Genomic DNA, 13,303 nt, shown 5'->3' on the forward strand with positions numbered 1-13,303 from the left:
TTCCTCCATCAAATGAGCCATAAACGACAAACTACTGGGAAAAAAATGTTCAAAAAAATCATGTCTTTTTGGAAATCCTATGGTGGGGTTTTACATATAACATAGTTTCTCTAACTCTTTTGCTTTTTCCCTATGAGTTCAAAGGGACAGATAGGTGAAACAGTGGGGGTGGGAGGGTTAGAGAATGGAAAAGAAAAGAAAGAGAAAAAAGAAAAAGAAAAAGAAAAAGAAAAGAAAAGCACAAACTAGCAAAGCAAGATATCTAAAGTTAGAGGGAGTTCCTGCTGGGATTATGGGCCAACCTGCTATTAAATGCTAAAAAACCAAAAGTTGCCTCCAACCTTATAGAAACAAAGAAAGAACATCTAAACAAAGAAAATCTAAACAAAGAAAATCTAATTTTGTAGTTATATATATAAAGATAGCCAGCACTTTCATCAGTATGTCTGAGTTAACGTGGAAATTTCCTTTTCTATCTCAAATACATAGAAATTCTAGACAAAATATAACATAACACAACACACACACACACACACCCCGGTACTAAAAATAAAGATGGAACTCAAAGTCAGAGGAAGGAGAGGAAATTGAAAACAAAGGGCTCTTTTTTTTTTTTTATTGTAAACAAATGGGATACATGTTGTTTGTTTGTACATGGCGTAAAGGCATACCATTTGTGTAATCATACATTTACATAGGGTAATGTTGTTTAATTCATCCTGTTATTTCTCCCTTCCCCCCACCCCTCCCACCCCTCTTTTCCCTCTATACAGTCCTTCCTTCCTCCATTCTTGCTCCCCTCCAACCCCCCATTATGTGTCATCATCTGCTTATCAGCGAGATCATTCATCCTTTGGTTTTTTGAGATTGGCTTATCTCACTTAGCATGATATTCTCCAATTTCATCCATTTGCCTGCAAATGCCATAATTTTATCATTCTTTATGGCTGAGTAATATTCCATTATATATATATATATACCACATATTATATATACCATATATTATATATATATATATATATATATATATATATATATATATACCACAGTTTCTTTATCCATTCATCAATTGAAGGACATCTAGGTGGTTCCACAATCTGGCTACAGTGAATTGAGCAGCTATGAACATTGATGTGGCTGTATCTCTGTAGTATGCTGATTTTAAGTCCTTGGGTATAGGCTGAGGAGTGGGATAGCTGGGTCAAATGGTGGTCCCATTCCAAGCTTTCTGAGGAATCTCCATACTGCTTTCCAGAGTGGCTGCACTAATTTGCAAACCTACCAGCAGTGTATGAGTATATCTTTTTCCCCACATCCTTGCCAACACTTGTTGTTGCTTGTGTTCTTGATAATTGCCATTCTAATTGGGGTGAGATGGAATCTTAGAATAGTTTTGATTTGCATTTCTCTTATTACTAGAGATGTTGAACATTTTTTCATATATCTGTTCATTGCTTGTAGATCTTCTGTGAAGTGTCTGTTCATATCCTTAGCCCATTTGTTGATTGGATTATTTGTATTCCTGGTGTAGTGTTTTTTGAGTTCTTGATATATTCTGGAAATTAGTGCTCTATCTGAAGTATGAGTGGCAAAGATATTCTCCCACTCTGTAGGCTCTCTCTTCACATTGCTGATAGTTTCCTTTGCTGAGAGAAAGCTTTTTAGTTTGAATCTATCTCAGTTGTTGATTCTTGCTTTTATTTCTTGTGCTATGGGAGTCCTGTTAAGGAAGTCTAATCCTAAGCCGACATGTTGAAGATTTGGACCTACTTTTTCTTCTATAAGATGAAGGGTCTCTGGTCTGATTCTGAGGTCCTTGATCCATTTTGAGTTGAGTTTTGTGCAGGGTGAGAGATAGGGGTTTAATTTTATTCTGTTGCATATGGATTTCCAGTTTTCCCAGCACCATTTGTTGAAGAGGCTATCTTTTCTCCATTGCATATTTTTGGCCCCTTTGACAAAGGACTGTTAAAGAAAAGTAGGACCTTTTAAAAAAGATCTGAATGGCCGGTGGCTGTTCCTTCACAACTGTGGGACTCATACATAGAGAGAAGCTAGAGGCAAGCCAATTACGAAGAACAGATGTCATATAGGACACAACCAGACACAAAATGGATTAGCTACATCATAATCATTCCATAGGAGAAAGACAAGGGGAACCAGAGGACCAAAGGGATCAAGTGCAAAATCCTATGCTGGTGCAGTGCACAAGTTCTGTAAGATTCATACTAGGCTCCCAAATACAGTGTCTGTTCTAAGTCTAAAAATCAATATAGAAACTGGTACTGAGCCAGTAAGTAAAATACATATGGCCTCTAGCACAGGCAAACATAATATAGATAATCTTAAACTTCTGTAAAACTATAGATGACACTATAAGCAAAATTAAAAGGCAGCTGGGTATGGTGGCATACACCTGTAATCCCAGTGGCTCAGGGAGCTGAGACAGGAGAATTGAAAGTTTGAGACCAGCCTCAGCAACTAAGTGAGGCCCTAAGCAACTTAGTGAGAGCCTATCTCAAAATAGAAACTAAAAAGGACTGGGGATACGGGGACGTTAAGCACCCCTGGATTCAATCTCTGGTACAAAAAAAAAAAAAAAAAAAAATTAAATGGCAAATGACCAATGGAAGAAAGTATCTGCAATTCATATAACTGATAAAAAGTAATATCCAGAACTTATAAAGTACTTTTATAGATAAAGAAAAAATAGAAAATGGAGAAAAAGCACAAATAAGTAATTTACAGAGAAAGAAAACTGCCTTGTAAGCATAAAAAGATTTTCAATTTCATAAGTAATTATGGAAATACAAATTAAAATATTATTAAGGCACTTTTCACATTTATCAGACTGGCAGAATTCAAAAATCACAGTTGTAATATCTTATAAGGTCAAAAAACTTATAAAATTAAAAATATACAAATCTAACAACACAGCAATTTCCCTTCTAGGTCTACCTTGGAGAAGACCCTGAAGTATAGCAGCTAAAGACCTGTAGTACAGCAGCTAAAACCAAAATTTTGCAAATTTAAATGTCAGCCACAAGGAGAATGGATAAATGGTAGTCTGTGCTACTGTGGAACGCCAAACAGCAACTAAAAGAATGAACTAAGTCTATGCATTAATATGGGTATATCTCAAAACAAGGATGAAAGAAAAAGTACATGTTGTAGAGTGATGTGGCATGATAATGTTCATGAAAAATTTAAAATCACAAGCTCTATGTCAAAATATACTAAAATCGATATATGGCCCAGAAAGATAGAAATAAAATTAATGATTGTGATTACCTCTGAGGCGATAAGGAAGGGAAATGGTACTAAGACTTCAGAAAAAGGACTTCAACTTTATCTGAAATATTCAACTTAATTTAGATTTTTAAAAAAACATATCTGAAGTGAAATGAAAAACATTAATATTTTCAGTGCTAGGTGATGGGTACTAATGTATTTATTATGTCAGCTTCTGTGCTTTAATATATTTTATAAATGTAAAAAGTATTTTTAAAAGAAAGTAAATGAAACAAACCATATGCTTTGGTCCTACACAATTTGTAAGGGGTTGAAAACAAACTTGGCTTACAGCTATACTTTGTACCAATAAGAAAAACATTTAATTGGACATTTCTTATAATATCCCTCATAATAAAGTGCAAGACAGTAAAGCAGTGCCCTGCATACAGCTTATTAAAATGCAACCAGGGGCTAAAAAATGCATTTAGGTATGAAAACTTTTCAACATTTGCTTCATTTATGCTCATAGGTATAGGTTCATTTTTGCATTCTCAAATGTGGAGTAGATATTTAGGCTTAATCTACACACATGAATGATGATACTGAAATTCTCTTCAGTCTTCATCCTTTCAGGCATAAGTACCTTCTTATTTTAAGGTGGACTTGGATTAACGCTTTCATCACCTTAAACATTGTAATTGTTTTATTATTCCTTTTCATTACTCCATTTGTTACAAGTGTGAGTTGTATGCGTTTGTGTTCATGAGCATGTGCCTGTGTGTGCATTTTCTCCATTTTCTCCCATCTTTCAAAATCCATTTCTTTTACTTCCAGAAATCTTGTTTACACCCTGCAGGGAAGATAGCTAGCAATGTCCCTCCATCCTCTCTTATGTATCCATGACAACTATTCAACTCAAATCTAGTGTTTACAATTAAATGCCCGTACTTCCATTCTCAATACTTGAGTTAACATTTGTATTTTCTCTATCTTTGTAAACCCCCAGAGGATGGAACTGTATCTAAATCTCCTCATATAACATTTAAGATGATACTAAATGAAAACAAATGTTTGGTAACACCCTTTGTGGCATGCTAATTCATAGAGAGGAAATGCTATGAGAGCAACCCAGGTAAAAGACAAAAGTATATGGATACACTTTTCAAATACCGTATGTGTTAGTCAGTTTTTCATTGCTGTGACAAATACCTGAGGGAAACAAATTTAGAGGAAGAAAGGTTTATTTTGGTTCATGGTTTCAGAGATTTTAGTCCATGGGCAGCCAACTCCATTGCTCTGGGACTGAAGTAAGGCAGAATATCATGGCAGAAGGGCATGGTAGAAGAAAGTTGCTCAAGTCATGGCAGCTGGAAAGGTGGGGAAAGGAAGGGGTAGGAAAAATAATATATAGTCCCCAAAGATGTGCCACAGTGACCTACTTCCTCCAACCACGCCCCACTTGCCTAGAGTTTCAACCACCTCCCAGTAGTCTATTCAGCTCTAAATCCATTAATCCACTGACAAGGTCAGAGCCTTCATGAGTCAGCCATTTCCCCAAAGTCCCACCTTTGAACATTGTTGCACTGAGGACTAAGTCTTCAACACATAAGTCTTTGGGAGACACTTTGTGTCTAAACCATAACACTGTGCTTTCATGACAAATAAATAATAAGTTGCCCCAAAGGATATATAATTCATTTATATTATTTGAAACATGATCAATTTTATGGGTTCCTCTGGTACACACAATTATTTCTTTTAAACATCAACTCACTTGATAGGGACCTGATAAAATCACCACACTTGCTCCCATAGAACTGAAAACTGAATTCACTTTTTAATTAAACACATAACTGTGAAATACATTTTCTTAGCAACTTTGTCAAAAGACCATATAAATTTTATATGTGTTGTTTTCCACAATGCTACTTCTATACCCAACTTGCTGATATAAAGACATAAAACAAAGAACAATGATAACAATAGTATAAAATTCAGAAAAACCCTCTTATTGACCCAAAATCCATAGTTCCTTTGTCTGCCACATATTCTACTTTGAAGGAAAAACATCTAAACAAGGACTTCACAGACTTCATTAGTTGCATACCCCAAGAGGTCAAAAAAAGAAAGTTTACCCACAAACAACTATGAATTAATTAGTCATTCTTAGCACTATAATCAGTTTTTCAAAAGAAAGTGTTTTTACATTATGCAAATCAAATCAATACAGGTGAACTTTTGGGTTACTGATATGTGCTACTGTTGGAAACACACAGGTGTAGAGATTTCCTTTCATTGTATTGATCAAAAATTAATTGCCTTTTTCTAAATTATTTTGACAGTCAGCAAATCCATAAAATTCATTAATAAATCTGATAAAATTTTTAACAAATACATCTTTACTGAAACACTATAATTTTTGTTGCAGAAACAAATACAAATACCTTAATGAATATATCATATATATATTTAAAAATTCAACCATAAAGTATAATCTATCTTCCATAGATTATTAGCAATCCCTTCAAAGTTGTTAAGCTGCTTGATAATTTTAATATTGCTACACAAATGTTTGTTCAAAAGAAGAATGATAATTTTGTGTCAGTAAGTGAAAAACTAAACTCTCTAACAAATAATCAAGAAGTAAATTCTTGGCATTCGATGAATTGTATTCTCTCATACAATATATTTTACCAATGGTACATTTTTAAAAAATTTTGATTCATTGTACACAAATGCGGTACAACTTTCATTTCTCTGGTTGCACACGAAGTAGAGTCACACCGTTTGTGTAATCATACATGTACATAGAGTAATGATGTTTGTTTCATTCTCTTTCCTTCCCCCCACCCTCTTCCCACCCCTCATTTTTCTCTACACAATCTCTCCTCTCTCCATTCTTGCCTCCCCACCAGCCCCCATTATATATTATCATTCACTTATGAGAGAAATCATTCAGTCTTTGGACTTTTGGGATTGGCTTATTTCACCTAACATGATATTCTCCAACTCCATTCATTTACCTGCAAATGCCATAATTTTATTCTTCTTTATGGATGATTAATATTCTATTGTGTTTATGTACCACAGTTTCTTTATCCATTCATCTGTTGAAGGGTATCTAGATTGGTTCCACAATCTAGCTATTATGAATTTAGCTGCTATAAACTTTGATGTGGCTGTGTCACTGTAATATGCATATTTTAAGTCCTATGGGTATAGGCAAAGGAGTGGGATAGCTGAGTCAAATGGTGGTCCCATTCCAAGTTTTCCAAAGAACAAGAAATAAAAGAAGGAATCAATAAATGGGATAGATTCAAACTAAAAAACTTTTTCTCAGCAAAGGGAACAATCAACAATGTGAAGAAACAGCCTACAGAGTGAGAGAAAATCTTTGCCACACACACTTCAGATAGAGCACTAATCTACAAAATTTATAAAGAACTCAAAAAACTTTACACCAAGATTACACATAATATATTCAACAAATGGGCTAAGGAAATGAGCAGACACTTCACAGAAGATCTATAAGCAATCAACAGATATATGAAAAAGTGTTCAACATCTCTAGTAATAAGAGAAATGCAAATCAAAACTAACCTAAGATTCCATCTCACCTCAATTAGAATGGCTATTATCAAGAATAAAAGCAGCAATAGGTGTTGGTGAGAAAAAAGGTACGCTCATACATTGCTGGTGGAGCTGCAGTTTGGTGCAGCCACTCTGGAAAGCAGTATAGAGATTCCAAAAGTACATTTTTAGCAATCTTTTGCCACATGACCATCAACCAAAATTCTACCTAAACACCCTGCAAACTTTGTCATGAATCTCTTTAGTTCAAGAGTTGGCAATAGTCATATACTTTATCTTTTTAGTTTTTTTTTTTTTTTTCCTATAGCATCTCTTATAATCAATCACAGGTCCCTATGCTCATGAAGGTCAACAAAATGGACTCTCTTCCATTCCTACAAATCTTGGATGCTCAAATAAACTAAAGCAAAACTCAACTAGACTCTTGAAAATGTTCTCAGAACTGTATTTGAGAATTCCATTTCTAAAACCAAGATGAATTAAGGCTCAATCAAGCAATTTAATATTCATTTGCCCATTTATATTAACAGAAGATTTTGTACCTTTTTCTTCTTCTCTTCTCTTTGCAACAATTCCTTCTTTTTCCACAGTTTCTCTTTCTCCTCTTCCTTTTCTCTTCTTCTGGCAGAAATTTCAATTTCCAATCTTGCCAACTCTTCCTGGTGGGCTCGCCATTGGAAAACCTGAAATAAATAGAAACATTTCTTTTCAGTAATCATACATACTCAAGTGATTTAACATAAGGTTAGTTTCTTTATCAAGCAGAAGTCAAATCCTGTCCAAATACACATTTAAATTCTGTGTGCATATGAGTATATCACATGTGCGTGAAAGATGTGTATATGTTAGTGATGGGAAAAATAATGACTTAAATCACCTCCTTCAGAGATTCTTGATCTGTGTTCATGTAGTGAAGTACTAGAGTTTGTGATTTAACTCTAAAGGAACTGTGAGTTCCAAAAAGTAGTATGCAAAAAAAAAAAACTGTGTTTTTGCATGTGTACTTTTCTGAAAAATAGGCCAAACAACTCTCAAAAATTCTAAATTGCTCTGGGACCCTAAAAAAGTTTAAGAACCACGAATATATTTCAGTTTTCTTACTTTTTAAATATAAAAACAAGTCTGAATTAAGATGAAAAAACAATTCAGACACTAAAAAGAACTTCTCAAGTACTGATATATGCTACTGGTAGAAGTATATTTGATATGGCTTTTTTTAGTAGCATTTTTGGTAACATGAAAATATGTATCACATTATAAAATACATATAGTCTTTAATCCCCAAACCTATCTCCAGGAAATAATTGAAAGAAAATCAACTGGACAAGTACAAAACAATGTATCCATAGGAATGTTCATGACAATGGTGCTTAAAATAGAAAATTTGGCCATGTGCCATGGCACATATGTATAATCCCAGCAGCTTGTGGGGCTGAGGCAGGAGGATTCCAAGTTCAAAGCCAGCTTCAGCAATTTAGTGAGGCCCTAAGCAACCTAGCAAGACTCTGCCTCAAACTAAAAAATAAAATGGACCAGGGATGTGACCCAGTGATAAAGCACCCCTGAGATTAATCCCTGGTACCAAAAAACAAAAACCAACCAAATATATACAAAGAAAATCTGGAAAAACTCTAAATGTTGGGTGGGTTTCAAGATGGTGGAATACAGGAAGCTACTTTCCTAGCTGCTCTGTGGTATGAAACCAAGAAAGTAGACAGGCAGCAAGGTGGGTGAACAACAAAACAAAAACAAAAACAAAAACAAAACAAAACAAAAAGGTGGGGGGAACTTTCCTGGGAATTTAAAACTGAATATTCAAAGCAGATTGGGAACTCAGGAGGTTGGATATAACAAAACATGAAAGAAATCCTGAGTGGTACAGCCAATGCCACAGTCAGATGGAAGCACCAGCCAGTGCAGTCCCTCTGCAAGCAAAGTTGAGGGATAAGAAAATTAAAAGAACCTGCATTTTTAGGAGACCTGGGGCTTGTCTGGGAGAGGGAAGCACAGTGAGGTGAGCTAGACATTCTCTGCAATATTTTCTCCTGAGCATATTTGCCAATTGTTGCATAAAACCTAGAAACCAAGTAGAATGTAGAGCCAAGTAGAGATTTAGGCATTATCTCAGAAATGAAGAGAAAAAGTGAGAAGGTCAAAACTACAAGAGAGTGAGAGGACAATATCCCAGAAAAAAAAGGAAAATGCAGAAAAGTGAGCCTAACATTCTGCTGGGCCTTTCCATTTGAAGCATTTACACATCCCTAAGCTATATGAAAAAGTGATTTTTTTCATTTCATCCCAATAGTTGCATTATCTTTTATTCCACATTCAATTATGAAAGATGCCACCACTGGGTATAAAATTGTGGTTCAAAAATTATTTTCTTTTAGCTCTTTGTTGTCCCATATCTACTAGAGAAACTGAATACATTATTGAATATCCTCCCACCAAGAATAAGTTGGGTCCATTCTCTTCATAGGAGCAAAAATACCTTGATTCAAAAACTTGCAAGGCCATTTTAAAAGGTAGAAATGATCTACCACACTTTCATGAATATGGATACAAAAATTCTTAATAAAATATTAGCAGATGGAAATAAAAACTCTGAATGTCTAGCAATAGGATATGGCTTAAGTTAATTATGGTACATTCATATAATAAACACTGTTGAAAAGCGATGTTAAATCTCTGCAGTCATCATCAAATAAAATGTCCACAACATATTATGAGGTGCAAAAGAGCAGATGCAAAACCACATGTTAGTATAATCTCATTAACATAAAATGTTATCTATGCACGTACGCAAAGAAAAACACTTGGAAAGAGGTTTGTCAAAATGACAATATTGATTTTCTCTGAATAAAATCATTCCATGGGATTTAAAAAACTTGTTCTTTAAGTCTTTCTGTGATGGTGGGTGACATTTTTGTTACAAACATATTTTCTTTTTAAGCAAGAAGTAAGATTAAAAAATTAAAAAGAAACATTTATCTGGTCCATGTATACAATCTAGATGAGGAAGAAGTGAGGAGGACAATGCAGAAGTATGCAAAATTTTTGTTTAGAAAAGGAAAAAAACTAGCCTTTCAATTAAATACCAAATTTTGTACATATTTGATATAAATGCCATTCATTAATAATAACATAAAATGAAACTGGAAAAAACAATGTCCTATAAATATGATTAAAATGACTGCAAAGCTCTTTTATCATTAACTATATTCAAAATTTTAGTTCTCTACAAATGCTTTTAAAAATTTTTTTGTTCTAATTAGTTACATGTGACAGAATGCATTTATACATTTTGATAGATCATACATAAAGTGTAATCTCTCATTTTTCTGATTATACATATTGTAGGATCACATTGGTTATACATTCATATGTATACATGAGGTAATAATGACTGTTTCACTCTGCTATCCTTCCTACCCCCTTACCCCTTCCTTTCCCTTCACTCCCCTCTACCTAATATAAAGTAACTCTATTGTTCCCTATTCCGCCCAATGGATAAAGAAAATGTGGTATGTATGTGTATACAAATGCTTTTTTTTAAAAATGTGTTTTGCATGCTTATTGAAATAACCAAGGAAATTCCCACTCCTGGTTCAAGCACAGATGTTTCCCTACCTGCTGATTATCCTAACCATCATATTTGCTACTTTCTTTTTTTTGGGTGTGGGGTGGTACTGGAGATTGAACTCAGGGGCACTTGACAACTGAACCACATCCCCAGCCCTATTTTGTATTTTATTTAGAGACAGTCTCACTGAGTTGCTGAGGTTTGCTTTGAACTCGAGATCCTCCTGCCTCAGTCTCCTGAGTCACTGGATTTTCAGGCATGCTCCACTGCACCTGACTTGCCTTCTTCTTTTGAAGCCCAGGCCTGCCAAACATCATCTGTGCCTTCTGGACAGATCACCTGTTGCCCAAACCTTTCCTTTGTGTAGTCATTTTCCATGTGTAACTTACGACTGTTAAAATCAAATGTCCTGTCAAGGGCTGTCAGTGAGCTGTTTCATGAACACCCAAAGCATAGTTCTCTGCTGCTCTTTCTTTTCCCTCACAGTGGTACCTGTTCCTGTTGACCACTCTCTCTTGTTTAAAAGCCTTTCCTTCCAAGGCCATGCCATGCTCTCCCCTGCTCCTTGACCAATGGATAATGCTGTCTCCTTCTTGAGTCCTGTGATCACCCTTTGACCCCAACCCCATACTTTTCTCTCTGTTTTTATTATTTGATGTGCTCATCCTCTCCTATGAATTCACCATTTCTAGCTATCTGTAAAATCTACATTGACAGGTATTTTTGTCTGCAATCAAATTCTATAACAAATTCTTAAAGACCTGGCTATTTGTATGTGCACTTAAAGTTCAATATTTCCAAGATCAAACTGAACATCTATAATTTTGTCACAGCTTCATATCTAGCCTTGTGTACTTGCCTTTCCTTTCAAACTTCCTGATTTGGTCTGTGGAACTACAAGTCTCCTATATTATGGATTTCTTTTATTACTGTGTGTACCCATCAATATAACTATTTCTTTACATTTTACAACTTACTTGGAAGAGCACATATTTCTTAAGCTCAAATGAGCTTTTATTTATGACAAATCAATTTTCAAACCATTGAGTTTGGTTGTAGTTCTGTACCTCACTGAGAATCTTTCTCTCAAATGTCTTTAGGATAAGACTATAAAATTAATGATTGTAATGTCATGTGATCAATATAGTATCTAAATAATTTAACTTTCTCATTTCCAACCAATATCCCATTTTAACCTAGCTAATATCTGATCTGAAGGAAGGCTTCTTTCTGTGTTCTTCCTTATATGGCCATTCTTTTTCTTGGCGTCATGGAGTGATACAAATATACTACTTCATTTGAAACGTCCTCAGATTCTTCCTTCTTCATACAATGCTTCTCTTAGGGTGATGGACAGGTTCATGGTTCATATTTCACATGAAACATTCTCCAACTTGTCCTCTTCTCTCTTATTTCACTGACTGCTGTCTAATGATTCTGAACATGTTTCCACTTAGAGCAGGATCCCTGCATTTGTCCTACCCTTATGCTGTGTAGCAGAGTACTGGTGCTCAATATTTACTATTTAATTCATCAAAATAAACATTTTAAATGAAACCTAATAAATAAGATCATATATTGGTATTAGAATATATCACTTTGCAGAACCTAGTGAAATAATATACAGTAGTTAGTGATCATCAATGGTTACTGAAAACTTCACATTAGCAGTTGATGGGAAACTTTCCAATGGATGGAGCAGGCTCACAACAATTGAACACACTGAATAATCTCAACATCATAGAGGCTCCTCCTGTCCCACTGCCACGTGGGCCTCCCCTGCCAAGGGGCTCTATCTACCAACGCGGGGCTCCCCAGGCCACCTCCATCTTGAGACACTGCAGTTGCTGCCATACCTCCCTCCATGTGATAACCTCCACCTGGGGACATCAGACAGGGTCTGGAAGCAGCTGCCCACCAAAGTACTGCCCATCACAGCGCTGCATTTCTGAACAGGCTGCCCGATGCCAATGTCACCACAGGGCCCTCCTTCACTGCCCCATTTCTGCAAGTGGCCACCTCCATCTTGGGACATCTCTGCTGCCACCATTGCCATCTTTAGTTGGGGCAGCTTCCATCTTGGGACACTGGTGGGGGCCTGGAAACCCAACACCAAGGTACCTCCAGGTTTACTGCTGCTGCCACCAACTAGGGATGCAGCTGCTTCCAAGTAGGGTCAACAGACAGAACCTGGAAGACCATCACCAAGTCCCTGTAGGCTTGGTTATACCTGAGGTTTCCCTGCTGGTTGTGCTAATAGCCACCATCTTGCTGCAGAAGCAGGAGAGAGCTTTGCACAGGGTCAGTACATTGGAAAATAGTGTGAACGTATCTGGATCCTGATTTACCCAGCCAACCAGCCTGGTACCCACCAGAGTCCCAGGGCCAACTCAGGAGGCACTTGTTGGGACCTGACACCAGCCTGGTCCCCAATTTCCTCCCCAGTCCAGCATACACTGATCGATTGGTCCTGCTGGTTTGGCAATCAGCAGGGCCCTCCAATTCCATAATCCTCAGTTACCTAACACCCCCTTAGACACCAAAACAGCCCATCACCTGCAGCCAAATGGCTAGTGTGCAGCTCTCAATGCCTGGTCCTATTCTGCCCAATACAGAATAGCTCTCCACAACATGGGCACAGGTTCAGGTACTCAAGCCCTCAGACCTTTGGACAGAGTTTTCTGATTGGGAAGTCAAAAGGGTGAGGGTGGGAGAGATACAGTTTAGAGACTAAATTAGAGATCAGGAATTGTGGAGTCCACAGGTAATGTAAAGGGCTAAGACCAGGCTCCTACATTACACAAGTGGAACCCAAAGGAAATTCCTGGGATGCAGTCTTCCAATGGGAACCAGCAATTGCTATACACTACAGAATTCTGCCTTCAAAACTAACCC

The 13,303-nt window shown here is 36.4% G+C and overlaps 1 protein-coding gene across 2 annotated transcripts in view; it reads right to left on the minus strand.

Annotated features, from left to right (window-relative positions):
* The window catches only part of LOC306656517 (coiled-coil domain-containing protein 148-like), a 169,137-nt gene that overhangs the window by 65,988 nt on the left and 89,846 nt on the right, over positions 1-13,303 (minus strand). For both annotated transcript variants that reach the window (XM_079131829.1, XM_079131830.1), the window contains exon 4: positions 7,368-7,508. In XM_079131829.1, coding sequence (XP_078987955.1) covers positions 7,368-7,508 — 141 coding nt within the window. The remainder of the gene's footprint in view (positions 1-7,367; positions 7,509-13,303) is intronic.

The sequence above is a fragment of the Sciurus vulgaris genome, assembly GCF_902686455.1.
Source record: "Sciurus vulgaris genome assembly, chromosome: 3".
NCBI classification, from domain to species: Eukaryota; Metazoa; Chordata; class Mammalia; order Rodentia; family Sciuridae; genus Sciurus; species Sciurus vulgaris.